The following is a 22,217-nucleotide window of genomic DNA, read 5'->3' as shown; positions in this document are numbered from 1 at the left end:
GATTCATCTGGTTCAGGTATGACTTCACCTTCATCGGAACTAAGTATCTCTTCCAAGGTAGCAGGGGACTTGAGTACTGGTATATCTGTACTATGTGGGATGGGACGAATTGCTGAGTGAAGATTGGAGTATGAAATGGAATGCTTCCATTTGGAATTAAACCCTTTCACATCGCCATACCATAGGAATCCCATAACGGAAAGATTTTTTCTTACCCTTGAACCAGTTTCGGAGGTCCTCAACATACTGTTTGCACATTTTATGAGGCGCCCAAACTTTATCTTGATCTCCAATTTTTAGTCCAAAGTATGTGAAGTATACTTTTTTCACAAAGTCTATAATATTCTGCTGTTGCTTCAACACTGTATATTCACCACAGATGAAACAGAAACTGTCTGGCGAATTAATACACTTTCATGGAGCCATAACATAACGGTTGAAGAATGACGAACTAACATGAACTGCGATAAAAAAGTGTGAACAGCCTAGAACCAAGAACCTGATGATGATTTGTGCATAAGTGTGGACTGCAGGAGAGAGTAGCTCTTTGTCTTTATATGAGTCGTCACAGTGCTGGCCACGCCCCCCTGCACTGATTGGAGCTGCTGCTATCTGCCCTGAGTCTCCCTCCCACTGGATTCTTCTGGAAAGATTAACCCCTTCTACCATTAAAAGCACAGACTCAGGGCTGAGGCTTACACATACAGCATGCTGCTGAGTATCCCAGTAGTCAGACATGTCACTCAGTGTAGCACTTGTATTCACCCCCTTTGCAGGGGGAGGGGCAGAGATTGTTTACCTGCAAATAACAACAAAGGGCCAGAAGAGAACTAGGGAAATGAGGAAATATAATTTTTTCCCCTAAAACTTGCTTAGCTTATGTATATATTGCTGACCATCAGATTTACAGTGCTATATTTTTTTTTACCTAACTCAGACAACCTCTTTAAGGTTTTTTGGGCATTTTATATATCTTAAATGCACTTATGTGAATTAATTAATAGTAATTTGGACTTTAAATTTGGTTAAAACCCATAATATAAAAAAATTGATAAATTTGAAGTCAATTTTGCATTTTGTAGCAAATCATGATGTCTAGGAGTTTTTTCAATATTTTATTTGTTTTCAGCACACCAAAATGCATAGAAATTAGATGAAAATAATCAAACAGCTTTTTAGTCGCAGACTTGTGTATCTGTGAAGCAGAAAACATGGTGGCTAAACTGATTTTTAGAGATCATATCTGTTATTTATTTGGTTGCAATTGTTGCTGGTTAAGGCTTGAGAATTCTTCAAATTACTATTATGCCTGTGTTGCAAATAAAGGAAAGGGATTTTGGATTTGTCTCATGCCTTGTAGCTCAAAGTGAGTTACATTTTCCTGTTTCTGGACAGATCACAAACAACTTTATACCTGAGACAATGGAGGGTTAAGTGACTTGCATAACAACACAAGGGGCTATAATGGTATTATAGCTGATTCTCAACATTCTGCTGTAACCATTAGGTTACTCCTAACTGCGCAGTCCTAGATGTGTGGCAGATAGTGGAGTTTTATACAATGGAGTTTCAAAAAGTTTCCGCACTTTTATTTTTTTAAACACTATTAAATATCTCAAACTGACAAGGTGAGGTCGCTTAAGTACAATCAAAATGATAGTAATGCCAGTAATAAACTATACACTTAGGCCCTGATTCTAGCACGTCTAAAGTTAGGCTACTCAATCTTCTGACTAAGCTACTCAATCTTCTGATGCAACCATAAAACACTGTTGGTTCTTTTATATGGAGAACCTCTACTGTCTTGGCTTTTTATACAACAATCAAAGTGTTGCATGACATTAGAGACCTGGTTAGACTTCTTTCTTGTACCTCCCTTGATGGCTCATCACTTTATACACGTGAGGAATTTTTTCTTCTTTTCTGGGTGGTTCATAAAAATAAATAATCAAACAATGATCTAAAAGCAATGACTATCAATCTGTACTAGATGCAAACTGAGAACTTAGAGAGAGGATCATCTCACTTAGACATCATATATCATTTAGATTATTGCAATACACTCTTGGCTGTAGTTCCCCCAATATTCCCTGCAACATCTTTAGATTATTCAGAATACTGCAGTTAAACTTCTTTACAGTGCTCACAAATTACTCCTTTTCTAGTATAGCAACACTGGCTCCTACAATTTAAGATTATGTACACACAAAGCTTATTATTTAGGAACCCCATCTTATCTATCATCTCTTGTACTCCTTTACCAGCCCAATAGGGCCTTGTGTTTTTCTGTCTCCCATCATTTGATTACTGTATATACTCTAATATAAACCAAGACTTTTGGGCCAGAAAATGGTCAAAAATGGGGGTCTTGGTTTATATTCGGGTCCTCAGGTTTGCAACCATGGGAACTTGTGAGACTGCAACAGGAACTCGCAGCAGGCATTCTTGACTGTGGCTCTCACAGGGCAGGAGCGCAGGAAGATCGTTCCTGCCCTGCTTCACCACTAGATCACAAGGGCTTTAAAGGTAAGGTCTCTAGGGGTCAGGAAGGTGGGAGGAAGGCGGGGTGGTTTAGAGTCAGCTGGGACAGGGCGCGGGAAGGATCACTCCTGTCCCGACTCATCGCTGGACCACCAGGGCTTTAGGCAGGTCTGCAGTGGACATTGGGGGCTGAGAATGAAGGAAAGGAATGAAAGAAGGAGTGAGGCAAGGAAGGCTGGGTGGAAGGCAGGGCACTTGAATATAACCCCCCCCCCTCCCCTCCATTTTATATTTGAGTCAACCTTTTGGGAGAAAATGGTTACCATGGTTTATATTCGGGTCGGTTTATATTCAAATATATATTGTATTCTTTTTTAAAAATATTTCCACTGGGAATTCTCTCGCTCTACAGCCTTTGGTTATTTGGTTTCATTGCTTTGTAATAAGCTCCTTCCAAACCTTCAGTCTGACCTTTCTAACACCTTGCATACACAGATTTCATGTGAGCAAAATTCCTTCAGAATTATTTTTCCTTTAGCTCACTTTTGGACTTCCTGGAAAGCATCTTGGGGGAGGAGAGAACCCAGAGTCCCTAAAATCAGCAGCCTTTGAACCAGCACGTTTCTCACTCACCTCTACCTGCTGACAGATCTGGATCAATTTGGACATCTGGGTTTCAAGCTCACTGTTGCGCTTCACCAAGTTACTGAGGTTCATCTCCAGAGTTTGCTGTCACAAGGGAATAGAACAAAAGGAAAATAAAGCACATCATCATGAGCATCAGGGATGAGATTACAAAGCTGAAATCTGAATTTATGAACAGTTTATATCAGAATCATATTTGACTCAAGTCTATAGGCTTAAACAATGTGGTTTTTTTTTTCTCTGTTATTTGCACAAGCAAAAGAAATGAGAACTCAAAGTAGAAATCTGAATTGTGAGCAGATTATATCACAATGATGTTCATCCTACCTCCACGGGGTTAAAAAAAAATGTAACTGGGCAGAGCGTTGAAGCATTTCACAGCCCAGGCCGCAGTAGAAACTTCGACCGTGGCATAGTAAAAGAAGGCCTTAATGCACTACCATAAAACTATCCAAGACAAGGAGGGGTAGAGCCAGTACAGTTTTAAAAAACTTAACAATTTTGTTAACAGCATAACAATAATTAAATAGCCAAATATAAACTTAAATATAATAAATGAGATAAACTTGGAGGCAGCAAACTGAAACTTACGGCCTCTTTTACAAAGCCGCACTAGCAGGCCCGAAGCCCATAGAGATTTAAAGTGCTTCGGGGTTGTTGCTGTGCGGCTTTGTAAAAGGGGCTGTTAATAATAGGACTAACATGAAACTGTATCAAATATATACTGACTGAATATCACCACTGATAACTTACAGTTGCCACCCTTGCTCCACTCTGACTCCACTCCTCCTCAACATGAATAGTGGCAGAAGGCTTAGCTGGATTTGCACCCTACCAATATTTTACCTGTTATGCTAGTATTTTCTAAGTATCTGCTTTCCTATTTAGAATATGCATCTAAATATAGGCACATTTACAGATTTACCCTGCTAAGTGGCTGAAAATCCACAGATGATTAGCAGCCACCAGTAAACCTACAAATCCTTTTCAAAATTAGCACTGTCAGTGTGCACTTGATCTTTTCCTATTTAGTGCCGTTGGTCTATATCTCAATTAGGCAAGCTGATTACCGGTACCCACATCCTACTGTACCACGTCATGCTGGAGTTATTATGCTCTAAAAATCATTTGGTCTGTTCTTATCACATTGCCTACTCATGATGGGGCAGTCACTAATAAATACATTCCTGGGAATAATAATTTTATATTATTTTGAATACTACTTTTTTTAACCCTTGAAAATGCAATACTACGTCTACAAATTGTAGATTGTGTAACTGTCTCGGTTCTCCTGGCTGGTTGTTGGCTCTTGTACTGAACCAAAAGAAGATTTTGGCATACAAAGCCTAAGTGGACAACAGAATCCATATAAAAAGCTAGATAGCATCCTGGTGCACAGAAATCCTTTCATCATCATCTGCATGGAATAGGAATTTGATAAGAACTCTAATTTATAATCATTAGCTAGCAATGTGGTGTAAAAATTAGCACAGGCCCAGTCAATTATTATATAACAGAGGCATATAACATGATCTAATTATCTTCTAAAAGCATGGCACATCTGCAGATCAGCCTCTCAAGGAATATACCTTGTCAGCTGTCTGAGAAATTGCTGCGGAAAGTATACATAGAACCATGAGCCGATTTTTATTGACTGATTCAACAAACAAATTTTTTATGCATACAGTACCTGCATAAAATTTGTGAACTTCTCAGGAACAGCACATCAAATGCAAGTGCACATCTCCAAAACTGATGCATCCTATTGCTGCATATCCTTGCAATAACCAGTTAGTGCATGCTAATGTAGATGCACTAACAGATATCCCCACTCTCTTCCTGATATGTAGAAGCTGTTAAAGAAAAGGCTGAATTGCTTAACAAATATTTCTGTTCTGTATTCACGGCTGAAGTGCCGGGAGTGGGAATGCAGAAGAGAAACGCGAACAGGGATGGAAGAGTGGTAGACCCTGATTGATTTTCAGAGCGTTGTGTTCATGAGGAGCTAGCTAAATTGAAGTTAGGCAAAGCGATGGGGCCGGATGGTATACATCCAAGGGTGCTGAAAGAACTTAAGAGAAATTCTGGTGCCCTGTTCTTTTTAACATTTTTATAAGCGATATTGTTGAAGGGCTGTCAGGTAAGATTTGCCTCTTTGAGGATGATACCAAAATCTGCAACAGAGTAGACACCCTGGATGATGTGAATGACATGAAGAAAGACCTAGCAAAGCTTGAAGAATGGTCTGAAATTTGGCAGCTAAAATTTAATGCTAAGAAATTCAAGGTCATGCATTTGGGCTACAAAAACCCAAAGAAACAGTCCAGTTTAGGGGGTGAAGAACTTATGTGCACAACAGAAGAGCAGAACTTGGGTGTGATTGTATGTGGTGATCTTAAAGTGGCCAAACAGGTTGAAAAGGTGATGGCGAAAGTTAGAAGGATGCTAGGGTGCATCAGGAGAGGTATGGTCTGTAAGAAAAAGGAGATATTGATGCCCCTGTATAAGACTCTGGTGAGACCTTATTTAGAATATTGTGTACAATTCTGGCGACCACACCTTCAAAAAGATATAAAAAGGATGGAGTTAGTCCAGAGGAAGGTATGTGGTCTTCATCATAAGGCATATGGGGACAGACTTAAAGATCTCAATATGTATACTTTGGATGAAATACAGGAGAGGGGTGATTATGACAGAGATGTTTAAATACCTATGTGGCATAAATGCACATGAGTCGAGTCTCTTTCATTTGAAGGAAGCTCTGGAATAAGAGGGCATAGGATAGGTTAAGAATTGATAGGTTCCGGAGTAATCTAAAGAAATACTTTTTTTATAGAAAGGGTGGTAGATGCGTGGAACAGTCTCCCCGAAGAGATGGTGGAGACAGAGACTGTGTCTGAATTTAACAAAGCATGGGATAGACATGTGGGATCCCTTATGGAGAGGAGGAGATAGTGTATGCTATGGGTGGGCCAATTGCATGGGCCATTTGGCCTTTATCTGCCATTATGTTGCTATGTTTCTATGATGAGCGTGCACACATTCTCAAACTACCACATGTCGCCATAGCAGGTAATCTATTTTTTGCTGTGTTAGGCACATGTTAGTATATAAAGCAAATTAGTAAAAGGGCCCCTTAAGATCCTTACTTTAGCCTAGCCATCACTACCATTCAGCATTTTTAGTTGGCATTACTTATGTCAGCGAAGGCCTATGGGGAATTATATCAATCTGACTCAGGCATGGGAATGCAGATAGACCCTGAGAGCAGGGAGACGGTTTTAAGTATCCCTGATAGGTTTTAAGTAGCCCTGATTGAATCATGACTAGCTAAAAGGTGTTAATGTCTGATTAAGAGGGTGCTTAGGACAATGGGTCCAGGTGCATGGAACAAAGAAGCCAGAGGCTAATCCCATCACCATGCTTGCAAGTATCACACCCTCCTTAGCAATTAAATTAACCATTGTTTCAAACAGTTTGCAAGTTCTAAACAGAAAGATACTGGGGCACACAGGTTTCTATATTCAGCCAAGGTATAAAAGCCTCCTCTCTGCTCTATCAATCTAGCTATCAATCTATCTATCAATCTGTGGAGGAGAGGGGTCTTGGCTCTCTTTCTCTCTCTCTCTGCCTTTCCCTGAAACTTCACACTTCCTTCTGAACTCTGTAAAGCAGGGAAACTGCGTTGCTCTCTACTTAATTGTAATGTTTAATTGTAATGCTTATAAATATTGCTTTTCTGTAAGACTATTTCTATAATATATTCTTTATGCAATCACCTCTGGCTTTGCCTCTTTGATTCTACTTCCTGGTGAGTCTTCAGTGAGGGAACTGAATCTGGGACCAGCGTTTGTCAATACGCCTTTCACTTAACCCCTACCACCATACATTGGGGGGGGCCACTAACAAACTGACATTTTGGGGGCTTTGTCTCGGTCCTTCCTGATGATTTGGGTAAGTAGAATTCAATTTTTTTATGTATAAGAGTGAGATAGAAATCAAAAGTCCTTTTGGAATCCTTAAATTGTTTTAGACTGGATGACACACTTGTGAAAAGTTTCAGTAATATTTTGGGTTTTATATTTGGTGAGATTTTACTATCAAAAGTCTTTGTAGTTTACCTGTGCTAGTTTGCATTGTATGATTTGCTATTATATGCTTGCTAGAGTGTGTTGCATTTAAGAATATTTGAGCTGCTCTGAAGAAAAGCAGGGTTCAAAGTGAAAACAGTCACTCAATTAAGACACGCCACATCTGTACTAATAACTTTTATTTTTTTACCTTGTGCTTTTAATTCTATTTCTTGTCAGTCTCTGCCCTGGTGAAAGGCCCAGTGCACACTGGACTGGAACTGGCAGTTGGCATCTGTCCTCTTCTAACAGACTTCTTATAATTTTTCCTGCTAAACTTCTGCCTGTAAATTTCAGGTAGTAACCAGTAGGGGCAAGTGTAGGCATAAGTGTATTATTTATGCCAATGACTCTTGCCTAACACGCTTTACCTCGCTTTTCTACCTATTAACTAAAGTCTCCATCCTTCATAAGCGGGAGCATTTCAATCTCAAAGGCTGCACACAGACAGGGACATTTAGAAGCCCATTCTCTCTCATGAAATATATGAGCAAGGCCCACGAACCAAGGCAGACTTCTGCAGCCTCAAATATGAACCCTTTTGATTTTCAAGAACTCACAGATATTGTACACAAATATTTTGACAAGAAAGGGGGTCCATAACAAACTGACACTCAATTGTTCATTTTATAAAATATTAGGCTAATCCAAGTCATAAGTACCTGGCAAAAACCCAACTAGTAGCAGCATTCCATACTACTATCCCCTGTCTGTCTCAACAGCAAACTATGGACTTTTCTTTCAGGAACTTGTCCAGACCTTTTTTAAAACCAGCTACATTAACTGCTCTTACCACATCCTCTGGCAAACACGTTCCAGAGCTTAACTATTCTCTGAGTGAACAAATATCTCATCCTATTGGTTTTAAAAATATTACTCTGTAACTTCATTGAGTGTCCCCTAGTCTTTGTAAGTCCTGATGCAGTAAAAAAATCAATATGCTTATACCCATATTACACCACTTATGATTTTGTAGACTTCAATCATATCTCCCCTCTTTTCCAAGCTGAAGAGCCCTAACCTCGCTAGTCTTTCCTCATACGAGAGGAGTTCCATTCATTTTATCATCTTGGTCACTCTTCTTTGAACTTTTTCTAGTGCTGCTATATCTTTTTTGAGATAAGGAGACCAGAACTGAATGCAATTCTTAAGGTGAGGTCGTACCATTGAGCGATACAGAGGTATTATAACATTCTTAATCTTGTTAACCATTCCTTTTCTAATAGTTTCTAGTATCCTGTTTGCCTTCTTGGTCTTCCAGTCTCTTCTTATATGTTTTTAGGCATAAACCCCATAACATTTTTGTCGCCTTCCTCTGGGCTGCTTCAAGCCCAGCCATCCATAGCCAGATAAGGCCTCCAAAACTAAATACAATACTCCAAGTGGAGCCTCACTAATGACTTCTACAGAGGCGTCAACATCTACTTTCTTCTGCTGATTATGTCTCTATACAGCCAAGCATCCTTCTGGCTACAGTCACTACTTTGTCACATTGTTTCGTTGCTTTCAGATCCTCAGACACTATCATCTAAAGGTCCCTCTCCTGTCTGTACACATCTGTTTTTCACCTCCTAGCACATATAGCTCCCTTGGATTTCTACTCCCCAAGTGTATGACTCTACTTTTTTGCATTGATTTTTAATTGCCAAACATTACACCCATTCTAACTTTTGCAGGTCCTTTTTCATGTTTTCTAAGTATCCATTCTGTTTCAAATGTTGATATCATCCACAAAAAGGAAAACCTTACCTTCTAACCCTTTGACAATGTTGCTCACAAACATGTTGAACAGCATTGGCCCAAGCACTGATCTTTGAGACACTCCACTGCTCACCTTTCCTTCCTCCAAGTTAATTCCATTAACCACCACATCAACCAGTTTCTAATCCAGTTCATCACTTGGGTCTTAACTTTAGCGTGTCAAATTAATTGAAGACAACGTTCTTGCAATGTAACACACAAACTCTAAAATGTTGGTCAAAGCATACCTAAATATTGCTTAACTGTAAGTTTAAGATGAATTTGCCTATCCCATATCAAAAAGCTGTATGCAAACATTAGTCCCAGATTTCTCACTTGTCATATATCATAACAAATATATATTCATATTCTAGTGTCACCACAGTAACAGCAACACAAAATCCCTCCACTGCCAGATACTGTGAAGCAACACAAAAACCTGCAAATATACTATTCAGAAACTATACAGTATAGCCGAGTCTAAGGACAGCAGAAATAGGGACCAATTATGAAGATTTCAAGAACATGACTCTCAAAATTGCTGGTCTTTTCAGTTTGCAGATACTGAGAGTTGTAAAGAAAGCAAAGGCTTGCTGTCTACACCAAATTTGGAGGGAGAATATCTTCCACTTCCTGGGGACATACCAGTGAGTCCTGACCCACTGAGTGAGACACACCACCTTAGACTAAATAAGCTGTAGTGTTCGTATATTAAGCTGTGGTAAGTGCTAGTTAACCTAAATTAAAATTGGGTACCGTAGGATGAGCTCAGGTGTCCTGCAGTAAATGTCAAACACTAACCATTATTTTTAATTTTTTGCGTAGCAGGTATGTCTGGGGCAAAGAGAGGGCATTTCTGTGCTAGTCAGTTAACACAGCTACATTGACTCATGTTATTAGCATAAGATTACCATGAGAGCCCGTACCATCTACAAAATAGGTGTTGGTATGTGCTAATGCACTTAAGATATTTTTTTTAATGGGCTTGTGCTAATGGTGACATTAGTGCATGGCCATTAATGCAAAAAAAAAAAGGAAAATTGGCCATTTTACTGTTGTGGTAAAAATGGTTTTAGCACATGGGAAAAAAAACCACTTAAGGGCATGCTAAAGACACCTTAGACTGCATCTTAGTAAAAGGACCCCATACAATTCCTATGTTGCTTTTATGAAACAATCATAAATAATACAAAAAAATCCAAGGAAATTATATCAAACACCATCTAAGGGCACCTGTTTTAATAAAGGCATTTTTTAAAATCCTTCTTATACCTCTACAGGAAACTAGGAAATCAGACCATTAGAGTGATGAGTAGCTATAAAAAGATACCATCACCAGACAATTTCTCATCAATTCTTAAATTGCTCTATAAATTTTCCTTTTTATTGTGACCGATGATGAATTTGTCTGGCAATAGTATCTTTTTCAAAGCAATCTATTTTATAGCTATTCTGGAATGCCCTACTGACGGAGGTGGTGGACTTCAAAAAAGCATAGGATGAACACAGAGGATCTCCAATTAGAAAAAAAATGGTATACATTGAAGAACTAAGGCCAGTACTGGGCAGACTTACATGGTCTATATCCTATATATGGTAATTTGGTTTAGGATGAGTTGTGGAGGGCTTCCGACAGGAATTCCAGTAATTTGGAACACGAGGACAATGCTGAACAGACTTTTACAATCTGTATGCTGCAAATGACAAAATGGTTTGGATAGGCTGGAATGAGCTTCAGCAGCAACTCCAGTAGTTGGAACCTAATGACAGTCCCATGCAGATTTCTACAATCTACGGCCCAGAAATATTGTTTATTGAAAGCTTCTATACCACTGCTAATGACTGGAGGAGTCAATTCAGAGCAGTTTATATGAGCTTTCTAATGGTGTTATAATACATGAGCTTCTGTAAAGGTGTTACAATACAGAGTTTGTGTTTCCTGTGATGGTTTCAAATTAGACATTATTAAACCATTATCAATACATTATCAATACTTGTGCTTTTGTAAAGGTGTTACAATACAGAGTTAGCGTTTTCTGAGCTGGTTCTCAATATAGCCCTCTTAAATCATAATCAATCCTCTTTCTTATTTTTGCCTATAATATATAATCAATCTACCTGCTTATACGTACCTATTTGTACATACCTACCATATTTTTCGTTCCATAAGATGCACTTTTTCCACCCTCAAAAAGGAAATAAGGGTGCATCTTATGGAGCAAATACCTCCCTGTACCCCCGTACCTTTTTTAAAAATCTGGCTGTCCAGTGCTGTATGGCAGGAGCTTTCAGTGCTCCTGCCCTTCCTTCCGCTAACTCCCGAACTCTTGCGGCAGCTCAGAGGGGAGCACTTTTTAAAATCCTGCGTCCATTACAGAACGGCAGGAGCTTTCAGAGCTCTTGCCCTTCCCTCAGTTGACTCCAAAACTCTTGCGTCAGCGTCAGAGCGGAGCACGAGGCAGGCATGAGCTTTTCGTGTTAATGCCTGGTCCCGCTCTACTCCGTGAATGGCTGCCGCAAACTACAGCCCATGGGCCATATCCGGCCCGTTTAGTTTTTTAATCCAGCCCGCCGACCATCTGAACCCTTCCGACCACGAACTCTACATACCTCCCTCCAGAGCAGCATCGGGCTGGCAGCACTCTAAATAGGCTGCTTCGTGGCCTTCTCTCGTCGGGGCCTTCCATGTGCCGCAATACTGATGACATCAGTGATGCGGCAGAGGGAATTCCATTATACCCTCATTAGTCTATTTGTAAAAAAGTATTCAATCCATGATATGATATTTCCTTTGAGGCCCAAGGTCATGCATCTTGATTTTAGCAGTGTGTGTGTTAGACTAGGTCAAAGACTGCTGAGAGGTCCAGGAATACGAGTAGCATATCTTCTCCTTTTGCATGGTGTTTCAGGACCGAGTCCTGTACTGCTACTAGTAAGGTCTCTATGCTCAGGTGTCATCTGAAACTTGATTGGGCCTTGTCAAGCTTTGACACATTTTCTAGGAAGTCTGATATTTGGTTGGCAGGCTATTTTATCTATTAGTTTAGATATCCATGGTTGACTGGCTACTGGTCTATAGTTAGAGAGATCTTCATGATCTTTTACTTTATTTTTCAGAACAGGCTTGGTGACTGAGAGTTTCCATTTAAGTGGAACTTGCCCTGATTGTAGTGATTTGTTAATGATTTCTGTGAGGTAGGAGGGTCCTGGGCCTTTGAGTTCTCTTATTGAGTGTATCGGGCATGTGTCAAGGGATGGGGGGCCCGGTTTTACTCTTCTTAGTAGTTTCTTCACCTGGATCTCTTTGATGGGTTTGAAATCTTCTATTATGTCTTCTGTTACACTAGTATGTTTGTCCATTAGTATGTTGTTATTTAGGCTAATGTCTTTCTGAAGCTTTCTTATTTACTCTGTGAAGAGCATTTATTTTTTATTTCTTTCTGGTTTTCCCCAATAATCCATATACTACAACTTAATTTAATCATGCTCTTCTAATGCATGTAACTATTGGGCAGACTGAATGGACCATTCAAGTCTTTATCTACTGTCATTTACCATGTTATTATGGCTCTCTTTTACTAAGCTGCAGTAGAGGTTTCTACCGCAGCCCAGGGTGCTAAATGCCCCGACTCTTATAGGAAACCTATAAGCGTCGGAGCACTTAGCGCTCTGGGCCGCAATAGAAAACTTTACCCTGGCTTAGTAAAAGAGGGGGTATGTTACTATGGTCCAATTTTCTAGTTCCTTATAAAAGTATAAGGAAGATTCTTTAGATGGAATTTATAAAACAGGCATAAATTTGTCTCCTTTGATAATTTTTATAAGACCAGTTCAAAATTACAACTTCATCTCCTGCATATTCTTCATTGTAGGTATCCTAAAAACCTGGCTGACTGCTTGGTCACAAGGACAGGTCCAGAAACCCATGGTTCAACATCCTCATGCATCAGACGGCAAGGACCATTTAAAAATACATTCTTTGTAATGACTGCGGTAAATCTAGTCTATAATCAGATACAGTACATGCCATGTTTGACAATAAATCAAGCTACATTTCACTTTTTATATACATATTACTTGTACAATGGCCACAAAGTGCTGATTAAATTAGATAAAACACACAACCAATCATTCACTGACATTATTATAATCCATGCTGCACTAAATGCCAGTTACCCAACTAAAAGAGCATTAGGTTCTTGGCGTGCTCAATTATCTACTATTTATAAAAGAAGGCAGGCATCTAGCATGACTTGGAATCCACTTGAAAATATTTTAGCATTAAGGGGGACCCAGTAGTCTCTGGCATTTTCGACATCAGTTATTTAAACAAGACAATTTTCATTTAAAGTATCTACTTCTAAAAAAAAGAAAATGTTCCTAAAATTGTTTATTCTGTATGTTTTGATTAGAGCAGTGGTTCTCAAATCCTGGGGACAGGTTTTCAGGATATCTGCACTGAATAAGCATGAGCTAGATTTACATATACAAATCTCTCATGCATATTCATTAGGGATATCCTGAAAACCTGACTGACTACTGCTTCCCCAAGACAGGTTTAAGAACTACTGAATAAAACAAGAAGCAGCAAGGAGTACGAATTGTCTCTAATCCTACAATCCAGCTGGGTTTTCAAGATATCTTCAATGAATATGCATGAGATTTATTTGCATGCACTGCCTCCATTGTATGCAAATTGATCTCATGCATATTAATTGTGAAAATCCTGAAAACCCAACCTGGCAGGGGCCGAGGTTGGATATCCCTCTTCTAATCCATTGTCTTGCTCACAAGGCTTTCTATTTGTATACTCTTCGAAATGTGAGGTAGTTTGGGTCAGATCTGATTATTGTTGGGAGATCGTTCCATGCTACACCGTGTTGAAAATTTGTTTATATTTAAGATTTTTTGTTGAGGAGAGGTTCAGCTGTATCCTGTCAAAATTTCTGGGCAAAGAAGATCATGCTGAGGTGAATAAGTGAATGAGAGATGTGGCGGAGTTTCTGTTGATTATGCAGGAGATTATGAACATTAGGAACATTATGCAGGAGATTTTGAAGTTTATTTGAGCTGAGATGGGTAGCCAGTGTAGTTGTTCGAGGAAGTTAGAGATTGAGTCATATTTTTTCAATTTGAATATGAGTCTTATTGCTGTGTTTTGTATGAGCTGTAGTATGCAGGCAAGAGTGGTGTTGATACTTGAATAGATGGAGTTGTCGTAGTCCAGTTGTGAAAGTATTAGCATTTGCACAATTAGTGCAAAATGCTGTTGATGAAAGTATGGTCTGAGTCTCTGTTGTCTCATAGTGAAGAAGGCTTTCTTCGAGAAGTGGGAGATTTGCAATTCAAGGGATAGTGTGGCGTCCAGGATGACATCTAGCACTTTGGAGGATTTTTCTACCTTAATGGTGGTTCCCGATGGGAGGGTGATGTTTGTTGGAGCTGTCTGTAGTGGAGTGTGAAACCAGAGGATTTTGATTTTAGCTGCGTTTGAGTTTGTTGATTGTGGCCCATGTATGTATTTTGTCAATGTTGTCGCAGATTTTTGGAAGTATTATTAGGTTGGTTGTTAGTTATTGGAATGAATAGTAGGATGTCATCTGCATATGATAGTATGCATTCATTGTGGTTGAATTTAATGTTGCCGAATGAGCTCATTAATAGATTAAATAAGATTGGGGAGAGTGGAGAGCCTTGGGGTATTCTACAGATGGCCTTCCAGGTGATGGAGAAGATTTTGTCTTTCATTACAAAGTACTCCTTCTTTATGAGAAAGTCCTTAAACCAGTTTAGTATAGCACCAGTAATTCCTATTTCTGAGAGCTTTGTTATAAGGAGTTTGTGATCTACTGAGTCGAAGCCATGTTAATAGGAATAATTATTATTTTCCTTTCGTCCCCCTCTACAACCCTTTGCTTTGGTGTTTGAAGTACGGTGCCAGCCTGTCCTTCAACACTACAGTGACCCCCATGAGTTCAACCTTCAAAGCAAAGCTGGCAGAGGAGGTATCTGACGTGGTTGGAAGCACCACTTTTCCCCAACACCCCAGCTGGACTGCAGCTATCATGGCAAACTAGAATGTTTCCATAGCATACAGGCTGAGAAGCAAGGATCTAGAATTAGCAGGCTGATGGGTGTTAGGCAGTGGCATAGCTAGGATTCAGTGGGCCTTGGGTGGGAGGGCCAAGATGGGGTCCCCCCTTGGTCTGACACCTCTCCTCCTATGCGCTTTCACTCAAGGGTCCAGCCCCTTACCCACCCGCCAGGTTCTCCAGATGCTACAAGACAGAAACAGAGCTAAAGAATGCCTCTATGGTCAGCCCAGGGGCCTCTCTTCTGCTGCATCCTCACCAAAGGAAGTTTATCAGTGTGTCAGGACACAGCAGAGGAAAAGATCCACCAGCCAGAGGCAGCCTTTAGCACCGTCTCTGCTGCTGTAGCATCTGGAAGACCCAATGGGTGGGTAACCAGTAGAATGCGATGGGGGGGGGACGGTTCAGCTGTAGGCAGCCCCTACCACTGGATAGGCCTGGGCATTTTGCCATGCTTGCTCAATGGTAGCTACTCCCCTGGTGCCAGGATTAGTGGGATAAGACTTGGATTTAGTTTTGCATTTTCTCTCTTGAGTGGCAGAAATAATAATAGACAATAAGGGTCAGACTTGAAATTACTGTTTTGCTTAACAAAATTTACCCTGCATAAATTAAGGCATCCTATCAACCATGTTTTATATAGCAGCCATAGAAAGACGTTATTCTTTGGTGCTTGAGAGAGGTCACAGAACAATCCTATTTTGTCATCACCTGCTAAAAATATTTCTTAAGCTGTACGAAACATGATTCTCAGTACTAAAAAAGATCTGCTAAAAGCATATGCAATCTCCCTGGGGATCTGGCATTCAAAAATGGCCACAATGAGCAGCAGCTGTTGCCAAGCAAATCCTGTACATTCACTATTACCATGGAGTTTTCATTTATTTCCTTAGTGAACAAGGGTGAGGAAGATCAAAGTGAGTTTTATCCCCATGTAGTGGTCCCGTCCCTGGTTGGGGCTGAAGATTACCTCAAATGCAGATATATAAATTGTGATAGTATGGCTAAAATGCATTCCTATGCTCTCAACTTTCTTCCTTGCAGCACACAAACAAATACAACCCCACCCCACCCCTTTTACAAAATCGTGGAAGTGATTTTTAGTACAGTCCAGTGCGCTGAATACTCTGTGCTGCTCCCAACGCTCATAGGAACTCTATGGGCTCCTTTTACAAAGGCACGTTAGTGGTTTAACGTGCATAATACCGCGCACTAAACCGCCGGACGCGCTAGCTGCAACCGCCTCCTTTTAAGCAGGCGGTAGTTTTTGGCCAGCGTGGGGTTAGCTCATAATGAAAAGTCACACGCGTTAACCCCACTAGCGTGCCTTTGTAAAAGAAGTCCTATGAGTGAGCAAGCGCAGTGCATTCAGCATGCCAGCCGGCGCTTAAAACAGCTTTCACGGTTTTGTAAAAGGGGGGAAAGAGTCTCCTGCTAGTGAACTTAGGGCTCCTTTTACGAAGATGCGTTAGGGCCTTAACGTGCGGAATAGCATGTGCTAGCCACTACCGCCTCCTCTTGAGCAGGAGGTAGTTTTTCAGCTAGAGCGCGCTATATCATGTGCTAATCCGGTGCGTGCGCTAAAAACACTAGTGCACCTTCGTAAAAGGAGCCCTTAGTATACTAGGTAAAATAGTACTTAGTCACAGCAAATACAAAAGAAGACATAAACTGAACAGGAAACTTCTGTCTTTAAAAAATTTGAATTCCATCCAATGGCCTCTGCATTAATGAACACATTTATAATAAAAGGCAAAAATATTTATTTATTTAATTTGGAAAATGTATAACCTGCACCATATACAATCCTGGGTGGTTCACAAAAGACATATATAATATAAATAAAAACATAAAAGTGAATACATACAAAATACAAAAATAATAGATATTACAATAACTACTAAAATGTAAAAATGTAATACAGTACATAAGCAAAAAAAATAAACATAAGCTAGTCAATATTCAAACTGATTTAACTGGCCAGAAAAGGCTGCTGACCAGTTAAATCACTTGTTCTTGTCTATCTACTAATTTTCAGAAGTACGTAGGCCCCCTTTTATCAAGCCACGCAAGGGTTTTTTTATTGCAGGCTGTTGCAGTAAAAGTTCCGACGCTCACAGAATTCCTATGAGCGTTGGAGCTTTTACCACAGCGACCTGCGATAAAAAAACCCTAATGAGGCTTGATAAAAGTGGGCCTTAGTTAGTTATCACCACTGAAAATTAGTTGCTAGCACCTAAGTGAAAATTGGCTACTTTGGGAGTGTTCCAGGGGTAGAGTCAGCACTTGGCCAATAGTAGAGAATGACACAAGGACAAATTTTTCCCCGTCCCCGCGGGAATTCATTTTCCCATCCCGTCGAGTTCTTTTTCTGTTCCTGCCCTATTCCTGCAAGCTCTGTCCTCATCTGCATATGCCTCAAACACTTCAAAATCACAGGTGTTTGAGGCTTGTGCAGTTAAGGCAGAGCTTACAGGAATGGTGCAGGGACAGCAACAAAACTTGTTGGGACAGGACAGGGAAATTGAGTTCCTGTGGAGATGAGGAAAAATTTGTCCTATCTTTATGCAGCAACTCATGGCTGGTTATGTTCTGAATACTGATTTATGTTTATGTTTTTTTTGTTATTTCTATACTTCCTTATTCTGCCAAGGCAGATTTAACTGGCTATATTGTTGGCTGGTGCCACATGAAATATCAAGGAATAACGCTGTCAATTGAATTAGTATTTCTTGATTTGTTAACTGCACAGAACCGTGAGGTCATTGCGATATATAAGAATCTATGTTATGTTATGAATATTTATCCCAATATTTCAAAATACAATCATAAAATGGTTTTAAAATACAGACATTATCAAAGGCTTAAAATGGAAATTGGAACGACAAGTGAAGTGATTAAATTTGCAGATGACACTAAACTGTTCAAAGTTGTTAAAGCACTTAAGAATTGTGAAAAATTGCAGGCAAATCTTAGGAAATTGGAAGTCTGGGCATCCAAGTGGCAGATGAAATTTAATGTGGACAAATGCAAAGTGATGCACATTGGGAAGAATAACCCAAATCACAGTTACCAGATGCTAGAGTCCAACTTGGGGTTTAGCACCCAAGAAAAAGATCTGGGTGTCATTGTAAATACGATGAAACCTTCTACCCATTGCTTTTCAACTTCCCTTCAACACTTTTAACACTTTCCCCATGACCCCCCTTCCTTTCCCCAAGTACCGCCTTCTTTTGGGCACCACTGTACCTTAGGAAGGGGGCAGTGGTTCATCAGGCTGGCAGTCTCTGATCAGCTCAGCACATTCTGCACCTGTGGACATATGTGGGTCAAATGGGAACCCCTATGCATAGAACTCCTCTTTTCTACTCTATCCCTCAAAGCAGTGAACCAGGCCAAGGCTCCTCACCTACTGCTATGCTGCATGTTCTTTGTGGGATACTGGGAGAGGAAAAGACAAGGCTTGATATTTTATACTTCCTTCCAAAAGCTCAAGATTAACTATTATTGGTCCATTTTCTCAATACAGACCTCCTCCTAGTCATGATTCCATATGGTCTTGGGTCTTTTCCCAGCTGAAGTACTATGATCTCCTTTTTGTCAGCATGACTAGGGTTACTATATGATCTCCAAAAAAAGGAGGACGGATTGAGACATTTACACTTTACTTCTATTGAAAGCAATGGAAGTAAAACCCAGATGTCTCAATCCGTCCTCCTTTTTCTGGAGCCATATGGTAACTTTACCAGCACCACTGATCAATGCTGAATGATGCATGACATGGCATCTAATGAACCGGGGTCCAAGATGGAAAGAATTGCATCTCAAGTAGGAAGGCTATATTTCACAAGTCTAGGTGCCTAGGCTCACCTGAAAATTATCCTACCTCTAAGCAGCCAAATTTGGGCCACAGAGATAAGGTGCTCAGGCATGGCTAAAAGCTTGCCCATATGCTGTTAGCCCCCTCAGGAAAAGCAGAGCCCTTTGAACATAACATTTTCAATACAGGCATTAATCAGTAAAGTGGCTCCAGTAAGACAGAAGGTGCCTGAGTAGGTTGCGTGTTTTATGGCTTAGTGGGTTAGCTGATTAACAACTGCAGACACAATGACCTGGATATATTTATAACTCACAGCAGGTTTCCACACTAGCTACAATTCAACTTTCTACAAGCTCTCCTTCCTCTGGTAGCTTAAGATAATCTAGTGCAATTAATCTGTCCGAAGCTTCTCTCTAACAACTAATTTGTCCAGTACAAGAGGTCGATGCAGTGCACCTATAACGTGAAGGCAAGAAGCTTCTCTTTTCTATCAAAAAAAAATTTCAGGAAAGATTAATGCAGTATAGCAGCCTCACAGGGAAAGAACATACATGTAACAGAGAGATCTAGCATCAGACATTAACACAATCGGATTGATAAGGTGGGACACAGAATGTGCCCACCCATTGCAAAATCCCCTTCCTCAGGCAGTGGTGTACCAAGAAGAGGGGGGAGGGGAGGGGTGCGGTCTGCCCCAGGTAAAGCTCCTAAGGCGTGCTCCTCTGATCCCTTTTTATATGGAGAGCGAAGGTGTTAAAAAATGATCAGCCTCAGGTGTCACATAACCTAGGTACACCACTGGAAAGGCCCATTTTACTTAGAACATGGATATCAGAATTGAGCAGCCCAATATTATGGGAAGTTAACCGGCCAGGAACGGCTGTCGACCAGTTAACTCAAGTCTCAGCAGCTAATTAGTCATTTTCATCAGCACTTAACTGATTGCCACTGCTAAAATGCCTGGCTAGTACTGAAAACAAAGCCAAAGATATTGGGAGCATTTCGGGAGTATGACCGCTGAAGTCCCGATATTCGGAACTTAAGTGGTCAGGCTTAGTGGGCAAATAAGGCAGCATAAAAAGCAGGCTTATCTTTGCTCACTAAGCCATGGCTAGCTAAGTCTGAATATTGACTTAAGAGGTCATGCGCTAGCCTGCATTGAAAAATTCAGATATTCAATACTGGTTGTCTAAAAACTGCCCAGTATTGAATGTTCGGGTTGAACGCCAGCAGCAAGCAAAGTACTGCCCGCCACTGGCTGATTATTAGGCCTAGGATGCCAGGTTGGAACACGCTTAGGGGTTCTTTTATCAAGCTGCGGTAGGGGTTTAATGCGTATAATACCGCATGTTAAACCGCCTGCCGCGCTAGCAGCTAATGCCTGCATTGAGCAGGCGCTAGTTTTTTTTGCTGGCCGCGGGGGTTAGCGCGTGATGAAATGTCCGATGCGCTAACCCCGCTAGCGCAGCTTGATAAAAGGACCCCTTAGTTTCAGCAGTATTTTCCAAAAGGCTGTGCCATATATAGAACCTTTTGTAAAACACATACAAGGATGTGCAGAAATACATGCATTATTTGTAGACATGCACAGCAGAAGGACCAGTTTACAGATAAACACATGAGAAAAAGGAGCAGCATTAACTTGGCAGCTTCCATTTGGAAGCACTTCCACTTTGAAACAGCAATTTCACAACTTTCACATGGAATTACATTACATTATATTAGAGATTGTCCCATTTTACAAACCAAGATGTATAAATTATGCTAATTAAGTAGTAAGACCATGATTTTTATTTTGTTTCATTGTGGAGGTAGAAATAAACAAGGGATTATGCAAAATTATTCCCTTAATCCCTTGTATAAAGATCTTGTCAAAATTAACACTTTTAAAAATCTGTGGGTGCCTCTGAGCTGGTGCAAAACTCAATCAGGAAATTTTTCCCCCCATATGCCAGTACCAATACCAGATCTCAAAGCACTATGAGAGAATTCTACAGAACAGCAGACCCCCAACCTTTTTTGCACCAGGGAACGGTTTCATTCAAAACAATTTTCCCAAGGACCGAGAGGAAGGGAAGGAGAGGGGAAAAACATAGGGGAAGCCACTGCATGGAATATTGCTACGTCTTGGGTTTTGGCCAGGTAATTGTGACCTGGATTGGCCATCATGAGAACGTGCTACTGGGCTTGGACGGACTATTGGTCTGATCCAGTAAGGCTATTCTTATGTTCTTACCATAATGCAGAATCCGTGAGAGCCCTGAGCATGTTTCCCTGCAACTAGACAGTCCCATCTAGGGGTGATGGGAGACAGAAGCACCCAAAGTGTGTTTCTTATGGCCAGTCTATTCCATATTCATCTTACCTTCTACACCTCCTTGAGGCACCTTTGTATCCCTTTCCATCCATCCAATTGTTCCCTTTCTAATCTCCACCACCACATCCAACATTTCTCCCTCTCATCTCTCTCCCCCTTGCATATGTACCTCACCCCTCTCCCACCACCATGTCTCTCCCTCCCTATGCCCAACAATTCTCCTCTTTCTTTATTTCCCCATATGCACCATTTCTCTTTCCCTCTCACGCAGACATCCATACCCAACAACTCTCCTTTTCTATTCCCTCCCCCACCTCAGCTTCTCTTTCCCTCACTCCCTCCATTCTTCCATCCTATATCCCAAGTTCATGCTTCCCTCCCTCCCTCCTCCATTCTGTATCTCAAGTTCATTCACCCTCCCTCCTTCCTTCTTTCCTTCCATCCTTTGTCTGAAGTGTGTGCTCCCTCCCTTCCTTCTGTGTCCCAATGCACCTCCCTTCTCTCATGTCCCAACATGCCCACTCAGTGGAACTTAGGTGCACACTAGAGAATGACACGGTGGCTGTTCCCCCTGGCTAGCCACGGTTAGCCGCAGGTAACCCGCCGAAACAGTGAGGGGGAAAAGTGCTCACTGCGGGTACAGGGACAAGGCCATCCATCGCCCCATGGAGCAGTGAATGGCCTTGCCCCCGCAGTTAAGGGAAGGAACGGGCACACGGCCCCCTCCCTCCTTCCTACCTATCAATCAAATCTATCTTCTGTATCTCCCTCCCTCCCTCCCCCATACCTTCGCGGTGCGTTTTAAGTTTAGAAAGCAACTTGCTCAAGCCACCAGAGTCTGCCTGCAGTCGTGTGTGTCTGTGGGCGGAAGCTTCTCCTCTGACGCATCTTCCGGTTGCGTCAGAGGAGAAGCTTCCTTCCACCCACAGTCACATGCAACTGCAGGCAGACTTCGGTGGCTTGAGCAAGTTGTTCTCTAAACTTAAAACGCG

General features: G+C 40.9%; 1 protein-coding gene across 10 annotated transcripts in view; it reads right to left on the bottom strand.

The window, feature by feature from the left end:
* LOC117360819 (probable E3 ubiquitin-protein ligase MID2) overlaps positions 1 to 22,217 on the bottom strand; it is a 651,807-nt gene that overhangs the window by 318,829 nt on the left and 310,761 nt on the right. For all 10 annotated transcript variants that reach the window (XM_033945263.1, XM_033945261.1, XM_033945267.1 and 7 more), the window contains one exon: positions 3,115 to 3,210. In XM_033945263.1, the coding sequence (XP_033801154.1) occupies positions 3,115 to 3,210 (96 nt within the window). The remainder of the gene's footprint in view (positions 1 to 3,114; positions 3,211 to 22,217) is intronic.

Source organism: Geotrypetes seraphini, chromosome 5, assembly GCF_902459505.1.
Source record: "Geotrypetes seraphini chromosome 5, aGeoSer1.1, whole genome shotgun sequence".
In the NCBI taxonomy this organism is placed as follows: domain Eukaryota; kingdom Metazoa; phylum Chordata; class Amphibia; order Gymnophiona; family Dermophiidae; genus Geotrypetes; species Geotrypetes seraphini.
This window is presented reverse-complemented; position numbering and strand designations above follow the sequence as displayed.